This window comes from Phascolarctos cinereus, unplaced genomic scaffold, assembly GCF_003287225.1.
Source record: "Phascolarctos cinereus isolate Bilbo 61053 unplaced genomic scaffold, phaCin_HiC Scaffold_1;HRSCAF=81, whole genome shotgun sequence".
NCBI lineage: Eukaryota > Metazoa > Chordata > Mammalia > Diprotodontia > Phascolarctidae > Phascolarctos > Phascolarctos cinereus.
Window position 1 is genome coordinate 175,594,677 of NW_027555514.1, and position 22,332 is coordinate 175,617,008.

The following is a 22,332-nucleotide window of genomic DNA, read 5'->3' on the forward strand; positions in this document are numbered from 1 at the left end:
TTAATTTTTAATCAGATGGTGATTTTAAGAGAAAATATTTGTAAAGTACTATGCAAACCTTAAAAGTACAATATAAATGTTAAATTGTTAGAAAAGTACTTTTGCAGCTATCTGATTCAACTCTACAGGAATTACTAAACTTCAATACTCAAAAATTAATAAACTCAATAGAAATGGGGACCACTAATCTATACATAAGGATGCCTGTGGGTCACATGTTGACTTGGTAATGTTATCTATGTATTTTTTTTTATTTTGTTAACTATTTCTCAATTACATTTTAATCTGGTTTGGAGTATTGCAAGATGCTGGCTGCAAATTTGACACCTCTGGTCTAGAGGGCCCCGGTAATAACCCTGGGTTATAACCTCAGGCATGCCAAAGACAATATGCTCCAGGTAGGGCACATGCTACAACTATAAGATGCCCCTCCTGCCCAGTTTCCCTGGCACATTCTAATTATTCACATACTAGAATAATTTAGTATGTTAAAAAGTAGATGAAAATATTATATGTCATTCGACGTTTGTGTGCACCACAGTATCACAGGATACATTTGGATGGAGAGTTTCTTTTAACAAAGCAGTACTGAATGGTATGTATACAAGCAAATTATATCAATCCGATGGTGATGTTATAAGATGTTATTTGTATAGTGCTCTGCAAACCTTAAAAATGCTATATAAATAGTAGCTATTATCATTATTCAGTAATTGTTGGAAAAATAGTTCTGCAGCTATCTGATTCAACTCTACAGTGAACATTAAAATTTTAAAAAAATTGATTTAAAAAATACCACACCCTCAGAAACGCTTCATTGCTCTTAAACTGTAAGTGTTCAACCACTTCACCTTCCTACTACCATGCAATCAGATTGGTCAATGTCAGTACTACGTAGTAAAAATAGCATCATATCCTGCATACTTTTAATCTAACGATTAGTTTTTCTTTTTATTAGTTAGGTTCCTCCTACCAAATACTCAGGTTTAAGTAAGAGTATGTCTACTTTGCCTACTTTGCAGAGATAGAGGTCTGTGGGTGTGTAAAATTGTTACATGTTTTCTGATTAGCTTTGCTGAACTTTTTTCCCTTTTGTTTTCACTCTGTAATAAGGGATTACTCTTTGGGAAGGGCTAGAGAGAGGAATAAATTGAGAAATGTGACATAAAAATAGATATTATCAATAAAATTTTATTAAAAAATATACATTTTTTAAAGCTTGTGTCTGATCTGGAGAAGTCCTCTAAAGGAGAAATGACTGTAGAGATAATTTTGCCATTTATTATTTGAAATAGGCTCTCTGAGTTTAGCAGTCTCACCAGCAGAAAGGAACCTATAAATGTAGCACTTCATGTACCAAAATAACTTTAGTAGTTTGAACTGGTCAAGATGGAAGAAAAAGCATAAGAGCATAAAAAAATTCCCCAGTGCCCAAGACTCCTGATCCTTCCAGCTCAGTAGTCTGTCTGTATTAATTCTGACATCTTACAGAAGGATTAGTCAATCTTAAAAGTTTAAATAAATATTGTCTGTCCTCCCCGCTCCATGTCCCTCATCCATTACCCTGTGCCCCAAAATTCCTACTTTACCTTAAAATACCTTTCTGGATTTGTCATACAGAAATGTTATTCAATCCCTCTTTAAATCTATTTATATTTTACCATCTCTTTGAGTAAAATCTAACATTTTAACATGTTAAATCTTACTTCCTAAAACTTATCTTTCAAGTTTTAAGGGGAGGACAATTCTAGGCTTTGGTAAATATCCCCATGGTGTGTCCTTCATTATTTTATTAGCTTTTATTTTACTGAAACGTTATTTTCAGTCTTCTAGACTGAAGAGTCCAAACATTTGATTTATTTTTATCTAATTTGCCAAGAACTAGAATACTAAGGTCTGGAATATTTCAAATATTTACCTTGTGCTATCTGACCTAATGCTTCTGACTTACTTGTTTTTGAAAATGATTTTAAATATTTCCTTAGTCAGATTAGAAGAAAAGCTAAATCAAAGGCTCTCAGTCCAGATGATCATGGACCACCGGAATGCAAGGGATCCATTTTATTAAGTAATTCCATGTAATAAATAAACATAATTTTCACTGAATAAATAACATACGTATTACTGTCCTGATGCCTCTCTATATACATGCTCTCATAATCAAAATAAAAATTTTTTAAAAACTATTAATGAATTCACTGCAGCTTTTCTATTTTATAGTCAATGGACACTAATAATATAACTATTATCATATGGAAGTATCATATGGAATTAAAATTTTTTACATTAAAAATGAGTCCTTTTACTTGAAAAGGCTGGGAACTGCTAGTCTAAATATATTATTTGGTACTATCACCTCACTGTTAATAATAAGATCAGAGTTTTACAAACAGAAATCATAAACCATAAACTACTGTATCATTTCTACTTTGTTACTGTTTCCATAATTCACACTAAGTATTGTATATTCACCTTCACTTCTCATAACACACCTAGAGAAGAAAACATTTGAATCTTGCTATAATCATTTAAGACTAGAAAGAATGAAAATGTCAGGTTACCTCCTTTCTGAATTTCACTCCACCGAAATTGATGACGCCTCACAACAGAGAAAACTGAATCATATCCATCTTCTCGGATCATTTCTGCCACTTTCTGAAGGTCAGAAGGATGTAAACATGGAGAAGTAGCCTGAATATTTCCTACAATATCAACCTCTTAAGACAAAAGATGAAGAAAACATGGGTCACAATGATTTAAGCAAAAGAAAATTGAGTGTCAATGAAGAGATTTTTCTAACTTATATCTAATTCATTTAAAGTAAATCAGGTTATCAAATAATTAAATATAGCAAAATCCCATCCCCAAAACAATAAAATGAACTTTGTTTTTGAAAAATAAACAAGTAATTGGGGCAGCTAGGTGGCACAATGGATAGAGTACCTCCTGGATTCAGGAGGACCTGAGTCCAAATCCGGCCTCAGACGAATCTGGCTGTGTGACCCTGGGGAGGTCAGTTAACCCCACTGCCTAGCAAAAACAAATAAACAAATAAACAAAATAAACAAGTAATTAAATACATACCATTATGATAACTTAGAAACTCTGCTATGGCATCTAAAGAAGTAGAACTGTCTTTTGAAACTTCTGAACTTCTTCGATGAACTTGTGCTCCACATTGCTTGGCAACTTTCTCAATTTCATCATGATCCGTAGAAACCCATATGCTATACATAGATAAAAAACACCCCCCCCCAATCATTAGAGAGCTTTGTTATGAAAGTTAATAGCTTCAAAAATTTGTAAAGTTACTGTAAGATCAGTGAAATTGATGAAAGGTAAAAATAAACACTATAATTTGGAATTTAGTTTTATAATGCTAAATAATAGCAATTCAACAAACAATATTCACATTACGAAATAACAAATTAAATATTGCACAAGAGCAATTTAATGAAGAATGGATATAGAGAAAAAAAATGTTTCCTGTTATTTTCAGTGGGAACTTGTAACACCATGGCTCTGAAAGAATATTGTATGCCTTATTAACATCTTCAAATTAGATGTGAAACTACTTAAGCTAATCTCAAAGCATCACTGAACATGGCTAGCTAATTAGTTGATATGGCCGAGCTGACTGTCAAAACACATTCATATTTAAGACTGCCCCAAAAGGTCACGTAAGGAAACCTCATTTTATTTTTTAAAATTATTTTTAGTTTTCAACATTCACTTCCAAAAGCTTTTGAGTTTTAAATTTTCTCCATCTCCTTCCCTTCCCTCCTCCCCAAGATGGTGTGCAATCTGATATAGACTCTACATATACATTCTTATTAAACATATTTTCACATTAGTCATGTTGTAAAGGAGAATTAGAACAAATGGGAAGAATCACGAGAAAGAAGAAACAAAATTTAAAAAAGAGATCTGCATTTAAACTCCATAGTTCTTTCTCTGGATGTGAATAGCATTTTCCATCATGGGTATTTTGGAGTTGTCTTAGATTCTTGTATTGCTGAGAAGGGCTAAGTCTATCAAAGTCAGTCATCACACACTGTGGCTGTTACTGTGTACAGTGTTTTCTTGGTTCTGCTCACTTAACTCCCTTAACTTCTCCTCCAAGAATCTGGATGCTGTACCACTTGGTGTATATATGTTTAGTAATGATATTACTTTACTGTCTAAGGTGCCTTTTAGCACCTTGTCTCTTTCCTTCCTTCCTTATCTCTTTCAATTAGATTTTTGCTTTTGCTTTGTCTGAGACCAGGATTGCTATCTCTGCTTTTTTTATGCTTCAGTTGAAGCACAACATATCCTACTCCAGCCTTTTACCTTTACCCTGTGTCTATCCGTTTCAAATGCGTTTCTTGTAAACATATTGTAGGATTATTGTTTTTAATCCATTCTGCTATCCACTTCCATTTTATGGGAGAGTTCATCTCATTCACCTTCACAGTTATGATTACTGTGTTTTTCTCTCCATCCTATTTCTCCCCTGTTTATGCTTTTTCTTTCTCCTTTCCCTTCTCAAAACTACTGCTTTTGACCACCACCTCCTTCAGTCTTTCCTCCTTCTATCAGCCCTCTCCCTTTTCTTTCCTTTTTCCCTTACTACTTCTTCCCTCCCTTCTAAACACCCCTCCCTTTTCTTTCCCCTTTCCCCTCATACTGCCTATAGGACAAGTTAGATTTCTATACCTGAGTATGTTATTCCCTCCTTGAGCCAAATCGTGTCAGAGTAAGGTTCAAATAATGCTTCTTCTTCCCACTTAGGGATGTAAATGGTTTGGCCTTATTGAATAAACTAATTTTTTTCTTTCCTGTTTACCTTTTTATGTCTCTCTTGAATCTTGTATTTGAAGATCACATTTTCCGTTGAGCTCTAGTCTTTTCATCACGAAAGTCTGGAAGTCCCCTATTTCATTGAATGACCATCTCCTTGCCTGAAAGATCATGCTCAATTTTGCTAGATCCTTGCTTGTAATCCAAGCTTCTTTGTGTTATGGAATATCACATTTCAAGCCCTCATTCTTCTGATTTTGTTTGACTGATTCTTGATGTCTCACAAAGTCATTAGCTTTCACTTGCCCAATTCTAATTTTTAACAAATTGTTTTCTTCAGTTAGCTTTTGCACCTCCTTTTCCATGTGGCCAATTCTACTTTTAAAGGAGTTGTTTTCTTCAGTGTTCTTTTTTTTCCCTTTTGTCCAATTGTATTTTTTAAGGACTTGTTTTCTAGTCAATTTTTGTCCTTCCTTTTCCAAGCTATTGACTTTCTCTTGTATACCTTTCCCAATTTTTCTTCTACCTCTCTCATTTGACTTTTAAATCCTTCTCGAGCTCTTACAAGAAGGCTTTTTGGGCTTGAGACCAGTTCATTTTCCCCTTTGAGGGTAAATTAACAATGCTCTCCTCTTATGAATTTGTGTTTTGATCTTCCCTGTCCCCACAGTAAGAATCTATGGTCTTTGTTTTTCTATGTTGCTTTTGCTCATGGTGTTTGCCTTTTTCCTAACTTTTAAAGTTGATCTCTGCTTCTGGGGCACAGGGGGCACTAGTCCACACTTCTTGTGCTGGGGGTTAGGAGCCTGGTCATTGGCTTTGTGTGCTGGGGTTTCAGGTTCTGGCAGCTGGAGGTTGTAGAGGCTGTAGCTTACCTGGTACTGAGCTGAAGCTGGTGGTGGCTGGTGTGTGCTGAGGCCAGGTGGGGTTTTTCTGTGTTTCTCTGGAGTTACATGAGTGGGGGTAGTCTAGCCGTTGGAGGATGCCTCCTCACCAGGGGCTGTGCCAGAGCACAGGTAGGCTCAACCATTGGTGGATGCCAATCCGCTGCACAACTGGTGATTCTCTGCACTGGTGTCTGCTAGTTCCCCTGGCTGTGCCAAGCCATGCAGGAGGTGGGGGAGGGGGAAGGAGATTCATGCTATTGGCGTTTGCCTGCTCCATCTCCCTGGGGCTCAGGATCTCGCTCTGGTTTGCTGAGGTGGGGCTTGCCGGGATGCCTTCTGTCCTGTACTGGTCTCCTTCAGCCACAGGAAGAGGGACCTTTCCTGTTAATCCCTGTAGCCTCATGAGCTAAAAAACTGGCATACCCTGTCTTTCCGCTGGCTCCTTTGCTCCTGGATTTTTCCTAGGGTGGTATTTTCTGGGTTTTTCAAGGTCAATAAGGGAGAGTGAGAGCAACTTACTGCTTATTCCACCATTTTCCATTTTGGTCCTAAACCTGGGCATAGTACCTATGTTGTTTACCTTTGGCTAAATCTTTACCTAGATCAAAATTATTTTAATTGTGAGGTATATAATTGTTATATAAAATGGTCTGTCAGTGAATTTTCCTTAGCAAGGGTAGAAAATATTTAGGTAACATTATTAGATTATGATGAAAATCAGATCTATATCATTCAGGCAACCTTAGCAACCTTGGGGTTGGGCTGGACAACATAGTATGCTTATTAATTCAAGTCACATGAAAAAAAGTTTACGGGGGGGGGGCTTAATTTCTGTTTCTCACTCGTTGAAAATGATTTTTCAGAATCTAGTAATGCTATTTAGCATTTTTATAGGTAATAAACAATAAGCATGGTGGAATCTGGTATTCACTATGCCTTTAGTCAATTGTATAATTATAAAAAAAGCTTTATTAGGGAATACTGTTTGTCAAAGTCTGCCTGTTCCCTTCTCATAATATGTATGTAGATTATTCTCATGAAATTTTTGCCTAGATAAATAGGAATGTAGGCATATGTATCTGTAGTTATTGGTATTCTTTCAGTTGCCTTTTTTGGGGGGTAGGGGTAATATAAAGCCTTTGGTGCCTTCCCCTCTTTCTGATACCTTAAGAATCGATCCCTAAATGCTCTCAAAATTGTGTGACTTAAAGCCCTGCCTTCTTCTGTGGATACTTGATCTAGTCCAGCTAAATTTCCATCGTTTTCATCAGTCCTAATTCTACTTCATTAGGCAGTACAGTGGAACTTTGATGCTACAGTTCAAATATGGTGGCTCCATTATCATTCATTGATGGTCTCTCCTTACTCCAATCTATCCTCCACTTAGCTGCCAAGATCTGACCATATCACCACCCTACTCAAGGACCTCCTGTGGCTTTCTTTTAGCTCAAGGACCAAAAAAGCAATACTACTTTTGGCATTTAAAGCTTCTTAAAATCTGTGCTCTATCTTTCTTACACCTTACTCTCCTTCACACATTCTATAGTGTAGCCTGGCCTACTTACAATTCTCCAAACACAACATTCTATTTCCTTTCTTTTTGCCTTTGCACTGGCCCTTATGCACAGAACAATGCTCTGTCCCATCACCTCCACTTCTTTAGTTTCCCTGATTTTCTTCAAGACTCAACTCAAATTTCACTTTCTGCAGGAGACTTTTTCTGTCTGTGCTTCCACCCTCCAGGTGCTAATGTCTTTCTCTTTGAGATTACTTTCATATGCTCCCCCAACAGGGGAGACATGAAAACAAATAGATACAAAGCCAGCTATATACAAGATAAATACAAAATGATTAAAAGGGAAAGCAGTGGAATTAAGAGGGGCAAGATAAGGCTTCCTGTAGGATGGATTTTAGTTGGGACTTAAAAGAAGCTAGGGAGGTCATTAGTCATAGTGTAGGAGAGACAGGATTTCCAGTCAGAGAAAATGCCCTGAACCAAGAGATAGAATGTCTTGTTTGTATAACAGCCAGAAGGCCAGTGTGACTGCATCAAAGAGTACATGGTGGGGAGTAAGATGTATGAAGCCTGGAAAGGTAGGAGAGAGCAAAGTTATGAAGGGTATTGCATTTTTCACTTGTTCCTAGAGGCAATGGGGAGCATCTGGCATGTGGTGGAGTGAGGGAGCAATCTGAGCGTGTATGTAGGGGGTAAGGAGTGAAAGGGATAATGTGATTGGACCTGCCTTTTAGGAAAATCACTTTAGTGGCTGTACTGACAAATAGCTGATTCAGGAATGACCCTCACATCAATAACTAACTGCTTTCTGCCAATGGAACAATAGTAAAACTAAAACTAGCAATTTACTCCTAATTGTTTTTCCACTGTTTATGGAATTTGGCAGTAGCCTCACTGACTTTAAACTCTCATTTTCTATTCCACTAAGGGCTCAGTTCTGCAACTGGCCAAGAGGCAAACGAAGAGCAGTCAGGAGACCTGATATTCTAGCCTTGACTATGCCACTCATTTTCTGTGTGAACTTAAGACAAGTCACTTACCTCTCAGTACCTGGATTTCTTCCTTTGTAAACCAAGGGTGTTGATGCAATGCTAGCTTTAGAGCTGGGATTGACCTTAAAAGTTATCTAGTCCAGCCTCCTCACCTTATGAATGAAGTTAGGGAACAAAGAAGTTAGTGACCCACCCAAGGCAGGAACCCAGGATCTATAAGGTTCCTTCCAGGCCAAACAGTCCATAATTCTAAGTCACCTGACACAATTTCTATCTCCTTTGTGGATTTCTTCAGTTCTTTATTAGAAATGTAGACTGTCACCTACAAAATAGTTGGTCTTTATTTTACCAAAAGACTTTTTTTTTGTTAAATGTGATATTCTTATCTAATTATTCTAAATTTTCCAAATCCAGGAAGGGACTGGTAGAAGGCTACATACTATGCCTTATGGAGTGAGTACAGCAATATTGCCTTAAAGAGACATACCAGATTTATGAAACCAGTAAACACTGACTGAGTATTTGACTGGGTGTGAGCACTATGCAAGACAAAAAAGAATGGTCTTTGCCAAGAACTTATCACCTAGTTGTAGGCAATGAAATGAAAATGATTGGTACAGAAAATGCTGATGAACTTTGTAAGTTGTTTATGCTTTTAAATGCATTTTTGCCATAGTCTTATAGATTAATACAGGGAAACAGAAAAACTAGTCTGCTTTATTTCCCATCATTTATTTATATTTCCATTAAAATTTCTAGACTCCCTTTTTTGTTTTCTCAGAAAAACTGTTTTAAAAGGATTCTGGTCCCAACCCAGGCCATAAAAATAGTATTTTATTGCATTAGGATTCATAAGATCATAGAACTAAAATTGGAGGACTTTAGAAATAATATTGTCCAATCCTTTCATTTTACAAACAAGGAAGTTAAGGCCCAAAGAGGTAAAATAACTTGCTCAAGGTCATCCAAACAGTAAGTGGCAGATTCAGAACTAAAATCCAATCCCACCGGCTCTAACTCTTCCCATTGATGTCTCTATAGTGCCAGTAGGACAGTCTTATTATTGATGAGTAATAATGAACTTCTGTCTTTTAAACATATTTGAATGATATACTAATTTAGCATAATATCTGCTTTAATAATTAGACATTTTTGAGACTTTAAGAACTTAAAACATTTTAGAAATGGTCAAATGGTAACTATCATTGGATAAACAAGGAAAACACCTTAAGGTAATAAAAAGGCATAGTAAATCTGGGATATTAAAGTGAAAAATAAGAATAATAATGAACTTCTTAATGCTCCAGGCAATTCTTTAAGACTTTAAATTTACAGGAGCAACTAGGTGGCACCATGGATACAGCACTGGCCCCGGAGTCAGGAAGAACTGAGTTCAAATCTGGCCTTAGACACTTGACACTTACTGGCTGTGTGACCCTGGGCAAGTCACTTGACTCCATTACCTAGCCAAAAAACAAAACAAAACAAAAAAACAACTTTACATCTACAGCAGGTGTCAATCAACACTGGCATATACTCTTCACCAGTGAAGTCACAGATGCAGCTTTCCCCAAAGGAATATATGCCATATTAATAACTGAGAAATGTAAAAGTAGCCCAACCATTTTATTTAATATTAGGAAGACTGAGTAGATGATTTTTAAGGTTCTTCCTAATTGTAAAAGTGCGAGTCTAGGTACAATGGAAATTTGACATCTAAGAATACCTGAATATTCTGTGACTAGTACTTTGCCAAATCACAGGCTCACAGAATGTCAGAGTTAGAAGGGCCATCAGAGGCCATCTAGTCCCTCTGTATCTCAAAAGGAAACCCCCCTACAATATAGTTAACAAGCCCTCATCTAGCTTTTGCCTGAAGAGCTCTAGGGAAGGGGAGCTCAACCACTCGGCTTATGGATCATTCTGATTGTTAGGAAGGTTCTTCTGATGTATTTAAATTTGCCTCTGTGCAACTTGTAGTCACTGTTCCTAGTTCTATGTTTTGGGGCCAAACAAAACAAGTCTAATCCCTGCCCCATGTGACAGCCCTTCACATACTTGAAGACAAGTAACCTGTCTCTGTCCCTCCACTTCCAATTCTTCTCTTCTACTGAACATACACCTCCATTTCTTTCAGTCAACCCTCCTATGGCCCATACTCTCCAACTATTTAGTGATCCAGTGATATTGGCCTCACTATTCCTTGAACACAGTACTCTGTCTCCAGACTTTGTGTCTCTGGACCAACTGATGCTCATGCCTGGAGTGCTTTCTCTCCTCACTTCTTTCAAGATTTCTGCTCAAATCGCACCTTCTCCAAAAGGTCTTTCTCAGCCTCTCTCCACCCTCCACAATTACTTGTGTCTTTACTTTAAGATTAGCCCCAAGTTGGTGTCTTTGCTTTTTTTTAAAAAATTTTTTTTATTAATTTATTTTTAGTTTTCAACAATCACTTCCATAAGCTTTTGAGTTTTAAATTTTTCTCCTACTCTCTCCCTACCTCTTTCTTCAAGATGGTGTGCAATCAGAGAAAGGCTCTACATACATATTCCTATTAAACATATTTTCACATTAGTCATGTAGTAAGGAAGAATTAGAATCAATAGGAGGAACCACAAGAAAAAGGAAAAAAACAAAACAGAAAAAAAGAAAGAGCAAATAGTATGCTTCGATCTGCATTCAAACTCCACAGTTCTTTCTCTGGATGTGGATAGCATTTTCCATCATGAGACTTTTGGAGATGTCTTAAACCTTGGAACTGCTGAGAAGAGATTAAGTCTATCAAAGTTAGTCATCATACAACGTAGCTGTTACTGTGTACAACGTTCTCCTGCTTCTGCTTACTTCATTCAGCATCAGTCCATACATGTCTTTCCAGGTTTTTCTGAAGTCTGCCTGTTCATCATTTCTTGTAGCACAACAGTATTCCATTACATTCATATACCACAACTTGTTCAGCCATTCCCCAACTGATGGGCATTCCCTCAATTTCCAATTCTTTGCCACCACAGAAAGAGCTGCTATAAATATTTTCGTACATGTGGGTCCTTTTCCCATCTATACATCTCTTTGGGATACACCCCTAGAAGTGCTATTGCTGGGTCAAAGGGTATATACATTTTTATAGCTCTTTGGGCATAGCTCCAAATTGCTTTCCAAAATGGTTGGATCATTTCACAACTCCACCAACAATGTATTAGTGTTCCAATTTTCCCACATCTTCTCCAATATTTATCATTTTCCTGTTTTGTCATGTTGGCCAATCTGATAGGTGTGATGTGGTACCTCAGAGTTGTTTTGATTTGCATTTCTCTAATCAATAGTGATTTAGAGCATTTTTTCATGACTACAGATAACTTTAATTTCTTCAATTTGAAAACTGCCTGTTCATATCCTTTGACCAATTGGGGAATGACTTGTATTCTTATAAATTTGACTTAGTTCTCTATATATTTTAGAAATGAGACCCCTATCTGGCCCCTAATACACTCATTGTAAAAATTCTTTCCCAGTTTTCTGCTTCCCTTCTAATCTTGGTTGCACTGGCTTTGTTTGTGCAAAAACCTTTCAATTTAATGTAATCAAAATAATCCATTTTGCATTTCATAATGTTCTCTATCTCTTGTTTGGTCATAAATTCTTCTGTTCCCCATAAATCTGACAGGTAAACTATTCCTTGTTCTCCATAAATCTGATGGGTAAATTATAAGCTTGCTTATAGTAATCAGCCTTTACATCTAAACCATGAACCCATTTTGACTTTATTTTGACATATGGTGTAAGATGTTGGTCTATGCCTAGTTTCTGCCACACTTTTTTCCAGTTTTCCCGGCAGTTTTTGTGAAATAGTGAGTTCTTATCCCAGAAGCTCAGTCTTTGGGTTTATCAAATAGTAAATTACTATAGTCATTGACTACTGTGTCTAGCATACCTAATCTATTCCACTGATCTACCACTCTATTTCTTAGTTTTGATGACTGCTGCTTTATAACACAATTTAAGATCTGGAATGGCTAGGCCACCTTCCCTATTTGTTCTTCCAAATAAATCTTGTTATTTTTTCTAGCTCTATAAAATGATTTTTGGTAGTGTGATTGAAACTTGCTTACTGGCACTGAATAATTTCGGAATAAAATTAGTTTAGGCAGAATTGCCATTTTCATTATATTAGCTCGGCCTACCCATGAGCAACTGATGTTTTTCCAATTATTTTGATCTGACTTTATTTGTGTGAAAAGTGTTTTGTAATGGTGTTCATATGGTTCCTGAGTTTGTTTCGGCAGGTAGACTCCTAAATATTTTATAATGTAATGTCTATAGTGGTGTCTTTGCTTTTGATTCTTCCCCGCTCTAATCCATCCTCTACATAGCTGCCAAAATGATTTTTCTAAATCAGAGATCTCACCATGCTACTCCCTGGCTCAAGAATCCTGCTGCCTTTCCATTGCTTGTAAAATAAAATACAAACCCCTCATCAGGAATTTAAAGCTCCTTACAGTCTGGCTCTACCCTGCTTTCCCACATTTGTTTTACATTGCTGCCCCTTACATATTCTATAGTTTAGCCAAACTGGTCTACATATTGTGCCCCAAATATGACAGCTCATCTTCTATCTCTGTGCTTTTGTACAAGTTGTCCCTCACACCTGGAATGCTTTACCTCCTATATCCTGGAATTCTTAGCTCAAATGCCATCTCCCATAAGAGACTTTTGTGATTCCTCTAGTTATTAGTGATTTCTCCTATCTCCTAAAATATCTTTGCATCCCTCTTCATTTCTGTGTCTTAGCTCCTTAGCTTCTTTAAGGGTCCAGAGAGGTGCCACATCCATGGGAGGCCTCTCCTGATTTCCTGAGTGGTTAATCCTTTTTTTCCTCCTTAAACGATCAAGCACTGACTTCTCTGCATAAATGTTGTATTCCTCCAGTAGAATGAAAGTGCCTACATAGCAGGGACTGATTTTTGTTTTGTCTTTGTAGGGACTAGCATAATGCCTTGCATGCAGTAGGAATTCAACAAATGTGTGCTAAATTGAATTTTACTTTATCCCACAGACATGTATCTGATGATAATTGACAATATAAGTCAAAATGAAATCAATTATAAAACAGAAATGTTATTCAGAACTCAAAGTCATCAACACAGCTTTAACAATGAACACAAATTATAAAAGCAAGGTTCTGAGGATAGACCCAGTATTGACACTATGTGTGTCAACTAAGTATTGGCTCAGCTAAAATTAGAGAGGGTCATCACCATTTTGGCCATCAGTTGATTAATTTTTCAGCCACAGCAACTTTCAAAGACAATCAAGATGCTGTAATCAGTTGGTGGTGGGAGAGTGCAGCCTGACAAAATCACAAAGCCTTGAAGTACATGTTCACATGTAGACAATACTAATATTGGGAAGACTAATTGGTACATTAATTAAAAAATTTATTTCACCCAGACCTGGGATTTCATCAGTACTGGAAATGCTGATTCCTTGGTCCTTTCTAAAACTTCCATCTACCAATGTAAATCTGTGACTCAGAAAGATGCCAAGGGCATTGATAAGTGACTTGCCTAGGATCACACAGCCGATATATGTTAGAAGTCTGATTTCCTGACTCTGAGGCTGTCCCTCAGTCTATTGCATGCTTTCTCTAGGGAATTAGTCTTTTATTTTTCTTCATTTTTCTGCTCCAATCATTTGTTTGTTAGAAATTAATTCTTCTGCCTTCTTCATAGGCATTAGTGCTGATTGGTAAATAATAACATGCTTGAATTTCTCCAACTATGTTAGACTCATTTAACTCATCTAAAGGAGATAGTCAATGATAACATTTTCATGGATTGCTGCCTGTAAACAAAGGCTTTAGGCAACAAATGGTTATCAAATACAAATATAAACAATGCTCTGTTAACATCACAGTTCTAGGAAGGGATTTGGCAGTCCTTCCTAGCCAGTAAATCTTGAGATGAGGAGCCAAGAGATGAAGGGATAAAGATGAAATTCCCTTATGTGCTTTCCTCGACTTCCAATCTAGTCAGGTCATCTTTCTTCTTGCTGGAATTTTAAAGCCTGCTCCTTAACACCTTCTGAGGACTGGAGGCAAAAACACAACTTTTGCATTCCAAGTTTTATGGCAGATCTGAGAGTTCTTGGGAAGTGCTGTCCCTTAATAAGGGAGAAGTTTATTTTGAATGGAGGAGGTTCAACCCTATTAACAATAGTCCATTCACGTGACTTGTTGCTGCCCCCTTTTCTAAGAACTACTGGTCTGGGCTACAACTGAATACTGCAGAGATGAATCTTAATGTCCTCTCCCCACCCTCCAGTATTTAGAAAGTAATGTGACAGCCATTGATAATGATAATATTGCCAAGGATAGCTAAGAAGCAAAGCCCCTAACAACAGAAGGATGATTTTGAGATTGATTTTTCAAAGAAACCTACCAGAACTTAAAAACCTATAATGTCATTAAGGTATGGAACTCCTAATATGAAAACTCCTTGAAGATTATTACGGGTAACTCACCTGTAACTTATTAGTTTTAGAGAGTTGCATAACTTATTAGTTTTAGAGAGTTGCCAATTAGCACTGAGAGATTAAATGACTTGCTTAGGGTTGCACTAGGATGTGTCAGAGTTTGGGTTTGAGCCCTACTAAAGGTTAAGAAACTATTATATTTAGTACATTCTGTTTTAAGCCAGGGATGTCATATAGCACTTCAGAAAGATTTATATTAGAAACAGTAAAAAAAAAAAAGCTTTAGGATTTCAAGGAGTAAGCTTCAATAATCTGAAAAATTAACTTTTATGAAAAAACCCATTCCATTAAAATTAGTTATTATCAGATTTACATTTTTCCATTGTTTCAATGTCAACTCTACTACATATCAGGTCTGTGGCCCTGGGAAAAATCATTTGCCTGGAACCTAATTTCCTCATCTGAAAAATGAGGCAGTAAGACTATATGTTCTTTTAGGTTTTTTGTAGCTCTAATATTATTCATCAGGATGGTGAAGGGCCTTGCAATCATTCCATATAAGGATAAAATGAAGGAACTAGGGATAATTAGCCTGAAAAAGAAGAAACTGAAGAGAAAAATAGGGGAAAGGTGGCCTGATAGCCATCTTCAAATATTTGTAAGCTATCATTTGGAAGGGAAATTGGATCTGTTCCTCTTGCCCTCAGATAACTAGGGAAAACGGGTTAAAGTGAGGCAGCTTTTAGGCTTAACATAAGGGAAAAATTTCCTAAAAGAGATGTCCAAAAGTGAAATGGGCTACCTTAGCAAGAAGTGGTTTGCTTTTCACTTGATGTCTTTAAACAAAGTACTGATTATTTTTCAATGACTTATCAGGTAGGATGTTGAGATTCCTCTTCTGGAAGGTAGCTGAAAAATGGTTCTGAAACCCCTTCCTACTCAGAGACTCTGTAATACTTCATTTACCCCCATCTATAGCTATAAAGAGGAAGCCACAGTCATTCCCTTATCTCTCCAGTTCATACTTCAAACACCTTCATATCTTCTAGTGTCAGCTCCTATTTCTGCTTGGCTCTATCTATAACTTTCTTTAGAGAACTGTTGTTTTGGGAGGCCCAAACAACTCAAAACACTGGCAAAGGAAAAAACACAAACACTTTCCTTTCAAACATAGAACTTCCAGTGCTTAATTGGTTGAATAAAAATTGCTAGGTTCTTTCTAAAGTAGGGTTAGGCAGCTGTCAATAGCAAGGGGTTACAGCAATAACTTGGGCTATAGCAATAACAACTTGTGCCATGGTTCATTAAGTCAATAACAATTTATTAAGTCTTTACCACGTGTAGAGCACTATGAGAGGCATTGGGGAACATACAAAGTTTAGATAAGATAGAATGTCAGTCCTCACAGAGTTTACAATCTAGTAAGGGGATGACACAAATAAAGGTGAATAGAATATATATTACATGATTAAAAGGAATTTAAGTTGAGTTTTAAGGGGTAGGAATTCAACAGGAAAGACACTCTAAGCTTAGAGGACAGTGTGAGGAAGGAGCAGAGGCAAGAGATCGCAGGGTGTATTTGGAGAGCATAGTCCAACTAGGCTGGTATGCAGAGTTCATGGAAGGGAGTAATGTGAAACAAGCCTGGAAAGGTAGGGTGAGCCAAACTATGACTGACGCTGAATGCCAAGCAAAGTAATCCAAGCTTTACTTGGCTTACAGTCACTAAAAATTATTGAGCAGAGAGGCGACATGATACATACATAGGAAAGGTTATTTCGGCAATAATACAAGTATGGATTTGGAGGGTGTGAGATGGAGAGGTGGGAAGACCTGTTAGTAATGTATTAGTAACAATTGAGGAGAGTAGTGAGGAGGGCCAGAAATAGGGTGGTAGCAGGGGGAAGAAAGAAGAGGGCTGAATGTCAAAGATATTGCAGAGATGGAATCAATTGGTAATCGAATGGCACTGAAAGGTTTAGGAGGGGAAAGAGTCAATTACTAGGCCTAGGTTTTAAATATGGGAGGCTGAGTAAATATTGGCACCACAGAGAGAAATAGTTAGGTGAGAAGAAACGTTTTTGGGAGGGAGAGGTGACGTGACAAGCTCAATTTTAAACATGTAGAGTTTAAGCTGGGACATACAGGTGGAAATGTTCTACAAGTGGTCAGGTTTTCTAAGTCTGGAGTTCAGAAAGGAGGTCAAGGCTGGAGATACCAATTTGGGAGCCACTGGCATAGAGGTGGTAATTGAGGGTATGGAAAAGAAGTGAAATTGACAAGGGAGAGAGTGAAGATAGGTGGGAAAGTGCTACATTTATGAAGCACCTAGCCTGTAAAATGATTTCCTCATAACAATCCTGTTAGTAGACAAAGCAAATGTTGTTGTTCAATATTTCTCAACTCTTTTTGACTCCATGGACCATATATTCTCCATGGGGTTTTCTTGGGAAAGATTGTGGGGGTGGTTTGCCATTTCCTTCTCCAGTGAATCAAGGCAAATAGAGATTAAGTGACTTGCCCAAGGTCACACAGCTAGCAAGTGTCCGAAGCCGGATCTGAACTCAGGTTTTCCTGACTCCAGGCCCAGCACTCTTTCCGTTGAGCCACCTGGCTGCCCCAAAGCATTCTCCCATTTTCTGGAAGAGGAAACTGAGACTGACACAGGTGAGAGGTGGGACTCAAACCCACGTCTTCTGGTTCCAAATTTAATGCTTTCCACTCTTCTCAAAGTTTTTAGAGAAAGCTAAGACTGGATGCTTCAGGCGAAGAGAAGGTGAAAAAGGCATGATGAGAGAGGCAGGAAAACTAAGAGACTGCTGCCTCTGAAGCTGAGAGAGGAAAAAGTATAAGGGAAAGCACAACAGTGTCAAACATTACTGACTGAAAAGCCCACTGGATTTGATTTTTAGATCACAGGTGACCTCTGAAGGAATATTTTTTTTTAATTTTAATTTTTAAAATAAGTTTTTTATTGATACCTTTTAGTTTTAGAATACCTACATTTTCCTATATATCCCTCCCTTTTTCTCTTATTACAAAGAATAAATGAGAGGGAAGAAAGCAGTGACAAAACTACCCAACATATCAGAGTTTGACATTCTATGCAGTGTGTCATACTCATAGTTGACCACCTTCACCGAAGAGTGGAGGAAGGGGCCTTAAGTGGTGAGTGGTCATTCTGGAAAGGGTTGAGGAGAGAATGGGTAGTGAGGAAATAGAAGCACTAGATACAGAAAACTTTTTCAAGACATATAACAATGTATTGGCAGACAGCTGAGACAGTAGCCAGATGGAATATAGGTCAAGGGAATTTTTTTTGAGGTGAAGGTTGGAGAGACCTGAGCATATCTGTAGGTAAATCAATTATAGACCACAACATAGATCTAGAGCTGGAAGCTCACTTAGTTCAACTCCCTCATTCTATAGGTTTACATGAGTCGCCCAAGGTTACACAGAACTAAGGGGGGGGGGTACAGCCAGGATTTGAGCTCAGGTCCTCTAACGTGGAACTGAGCACCTTCCCTACACAACTGCAAGTTGCTTTCCCTGAGAAATAGGTGAATGCTGGAATAATAAACAGGAGAAGATGGGAATAAATGGGATAATAGTGCAAAGTAGAAGACTAACAATATCTCTTATTCTGTGAATGATTGGCAAAAGGAGGAAATAGGTCATGATGCTGAGAAGTTCTGAATAATGGAAGAAGGGGGCTTAGGAAACGTAGGTTGCTTCAATTACAGTAAAGTTGGAGACAAGATCACAGGTATAGCAGTGAATGAAGTGTGGAACATGAAATCAGATAAGACCTAGATTCAAATCCCATCCATCTCTGACAGTGGCTAGAAATTTGACCAGGGACCTCAAGCTCTGTGAGACTGTTTCCTCATGTATAAAATAGGACATCTATAGTACCTATCTCATATGTTGCTTAAAAGCTCAAATGAGATAATATATGTGAAGTACAAAGCACTTAATTTTCAGAAATGAGATATGGTGTCAATAAGAGTAGACGGGACTACTGAACAGCAGAAATCAGTATGTACTAATAGCCTCAGCTGTTGTGGTCTCAGCTCTGCTACCAAATAGTGATGTGTCCTTAGATAAATCACTTCATCTTTTGGGATCTTAGCTTCCTCATCTGCAAAATGTGGTTTGGACTAAATGCTATCTAAGGCTCCTTCCAGTTCTAAAATTCCATAATTTACAGATGTCACATACATCCATACACACATACATACATATATACATACGTATACACACACACACACACACATATACAACCAAAAATTACCTTTATAATATACCCAACCCATAGTCATCCAATCTTTTCTTGACAAAAAGGAAACTACTACATTTTGAGATATTCTTTCCACTTTTGGGTGGGCCCTAATTTAAAACAAGTTTTGCTTGTTACACATTCTGTGTGCAGTTTTATAAAAACATTTGAAGTCACAGTTTTGTCTTTTTTTTTCCCTAGCCTTTTTCTTGGATTTTTTTTTCTTCTGTGAATGAATTTATGTGCATTCCTATTCTCTCTACATAATTTAATGTCTCTATTAGGGATAGAGACTGGGCCTGTGTTTCATTCATTTAGGAAGTTGCTGGGTGAGGAAATTCCTCTGCCAAGAGCACCTTTATAAACCACTTGAATTCATTTAATGAACAAACATTTTTCAAGCACCAACTCGGAAGTGTCAGATACAGAGTCAGGTGTAGAATACAGACTACTAAAAAGTTGGAAAAGAGATAGGGACTGGGCCTATGACTTCAACAGTGTATAGATCTCCTGATGAACTTCCTGTATCAACGCTGCTTGGCACCTTCTCTGCCATTTGTATTCTTAGGGAGTTGCCTAGAGCATTGAAAAAATCAAGTGGTTTGCCCAAGGTCACATTATCAGTGTGTGTCAGAGGACGTGAGGACAGGCCTTTTGACTCCTCTTCTCTATACTACTTCACTAGGTGATCTTATTAGCTTCCATTGATTTAATTATCATCTCTCTACTTGATTCTCAAATCTATCTATCCTGCCCTAATCTCTCTGCTGACCTTCAGTCTCAAATCTCCAACACCTTTCAGACATCTCAAAATGGATGTCCAGTAGATATCTTAAAATCAACGTATCCCAAACTGAAATCATTATCCTGCCCTCCAAATCTTCCTAGTTTCCTTATTACTGTTGAGGACACCCCCACCCTCCAGGTCACGTAGGCTCACAAGCTATGTGTCATCCTCGATTTCTCTTACCTCTCTGTAACCTGTTGTCAAGGTCTTTTGATTTTATCTTTTTAACACCTCTCAAATATATTCCCTTCTTTCCTCTGTCACCACCCTGGTGCAGCCCCTCTATCACTTCATACTTGAATTACTTTGATAGTTTGCGGGTTGGTTTCCCTGCCTCAAGTCTCTTTCCACTCCAATCTTTCCTCCATTTAGCCATCAGTAATTTTCCTAAATAGAAGGTCTGACCATGTTATCTCACCCCTCCTCTCTTCAATCAACTCCACTGGCTCCCTTTTATCTCCAGGATCAAACATAAAGTCCTCTGGCATTCAAAGACCTTCTTAATCTAGCCACCAAATACCTAGAAAGATACTATCACTCTTATACCTTACACTTTCCCACATACTTGACAATCCAGTAACACTGGATTTCAAGAGAAAAATACTTCATCTCTCTCTTCTAGGCATTTTCTTCAACTGCCGCCCACCTCATGCCCTGGAATGATCTTCCTCCTAATTTCTGCCTCTTGGCTTCCTTCAAGACTCAGATAAATCCCACTTTCCTCAAGAAGCCTTTCCTACTCCTCCTTTAGTGCCATACCTCTGAGATTATCTCCCTGTTATTTCCACGTATAGCCTGTCTACACATAATTCTTAGACGGTGAGGTCCAAGAGAGTAGGGAGTTTGTTGGGGCCCTTAGCACAGTGGCTGGCACATACTAGGCATTTAATAATAAATGCTTATTGACCAACTGACCAACAGCTCTCAACCCACTACACCAGGCCACCTCTTCACTAAAAAACCGAAATACTGCAATTCCCACAGCAAAACATTTACATGCAATTTCGCCACTATCTGAGGTTACAGCAATTCACTTCATAATTACTAAGAAATATTTCCTCCTTTCCCCTTAGTCATCTGTGAGAGTCTATCTCCTTGAACAGCTGGCAGGAACATCTTTTACAACAGGCCCAGCAACTGGAATGTGCATTCCAGATGCATCAAGGGCCAAGGATAGGCCATTCTCTGAACATGGCAATGTTCAAATTTAAATGATAAAATCATTTACAAGAATATTACAATAAAACTATCAAAGCTGTGTACTATAAATATTCCGTGTATCTTTCACCTTTGCATAAACATTGGCTCCACTTTAGATAGTGCTGACTCACAGGAAGAGGACGAGGAAGGTTGCTCGAAATTGGGAATTAAATGAAGCCTGGATGATCTCAATTTCACTCATTCCTGCACCCCTTTGTCACCCTTTTCAGTAAGCAACAAGACATTGTCTATGGGGTTCAATTAACTCTTGTAGGTCCTCTAAACCGAGCACCTATTGCCTCAGATAGTATTTGGCACATAGTAAGTTCGTTCATTCGTTCATTCATTCATTCATTCATTCATTCATTCATTTATCGCATTATTGTGAGTGGGGAGAGGAAAAGGGTAAGCAGTGGGACAAGCAACCAATTTCCCCATTTTATAGGTGGGATAATAGAGGGGAAGGTCTAAGCACTACCCCGCGTTATCCGAAGGGGCTAAAACCCTCTTCTCCAGGGAGCCGGGTCCCCGAATGCCAAACCCTTTCCACCCCCACTCGTGAAGGCTCTGTCAGAGGGAGGAAGCTGGCCCCCGCGCCCCTCCCCCGTCAGCCTGGGCCCCCTCTGCGCATGCACACCTCTGGAAGACCCCGGCGTCCTGGGCTGCGCGCAGCACCCAGCCGATGAGCGGGACCCCCGCCAGGTGCTTGATGTTCTTCAGGGGGATGCCTTTGCTGCCTCCTCTCGCGAGAATCAAGGCCGCCATATGCGGGGTCTTCTCCCCACCTTTGCCCACGCCATTGCGGGCGTTGCGCTGCAGCTTCGGGGGTCTACCCCGGGGCGGCCGACCTCGAGGGGAGGAAGTGGCGGCTGCCTTCTCGGAGGAGTCCATCTTCAGCCCTCCCCTCCTCTTTCTCCGCCGTCGCCACTGGGGCTCTGCCACATCCGGGATCGCTTCCTTTGCCACCTCAGCACAGCCTGGGCTCCGTCCCCCGCCCAGCCCGCGGAGGCCGCGCGGGGAATGCTGGGAGTCGTAGTTCTGGCTGCGCTTTGCGGACCACGAGGTTCTTGGGCTATCCCGGACCCCGGACTCTTGTGGATTGGGCGGGGCGGAGGGTGGACTGTACGTGGTTGTTTTGCTTTGTTTTGTTTTAAAGTCAGGAAACAGAGCCCGGAAGGTGATGCCCGAAAGACAATGGGATTTAGTGAAAGAACCTGACTCTGTTACCTTCTTCATGACTTTGTTTCCTTGGGCAAGTCCCTTCCTGCCCTGCCTCCGCCCTCCACCCCCGGGTTTTCCTTCTCTGTGAAATATCTCCAGGTGTTTTAATCCAATCGTCAATAAGTAATCCTTTACCTATCCTTTATCCTATCCTATCCTAGCCTATCCTATCCTGTCCTTTTATCTATTATGGGCTA

General features: G+C 38.7%; 1 protein-coding gene across 1 annotated transcript in view; it reads right to left on the reverse strand.

Moving 5' to 3' along the window:
• CMAS (cytidine monophosphate N-acetylneuraminic acid synthetase) overlaps positions 1–21,919 on the reverse strand; it is a 31,877-nt gene extending 9,958 nt beyond the window's left edge. Inside the window, exons 1-3 of the mRNA XM_020994264.2 lie at positions 21,552–21,919; positions 3,085–3,227; positions 2,562–2,717 (exon numbers count right to left, since the gene is read on the reverse strand). Coding sequence (XP_020849923.1) covers positions 2,562–2,717; positions 3,085–3,227; positions 21,552–21,805 — 553 coding nt within the window. The 5' untranslated portion in view covers positions 21,806–21,919. The remainder of the gene's footprint in view (positions 1–2,561; positions 2,718–3,084; positions 3,228–21,551) is intronic.
• Between the last annotated feature and the right edge of the window lie 413 nt (positions 21,920–22,332).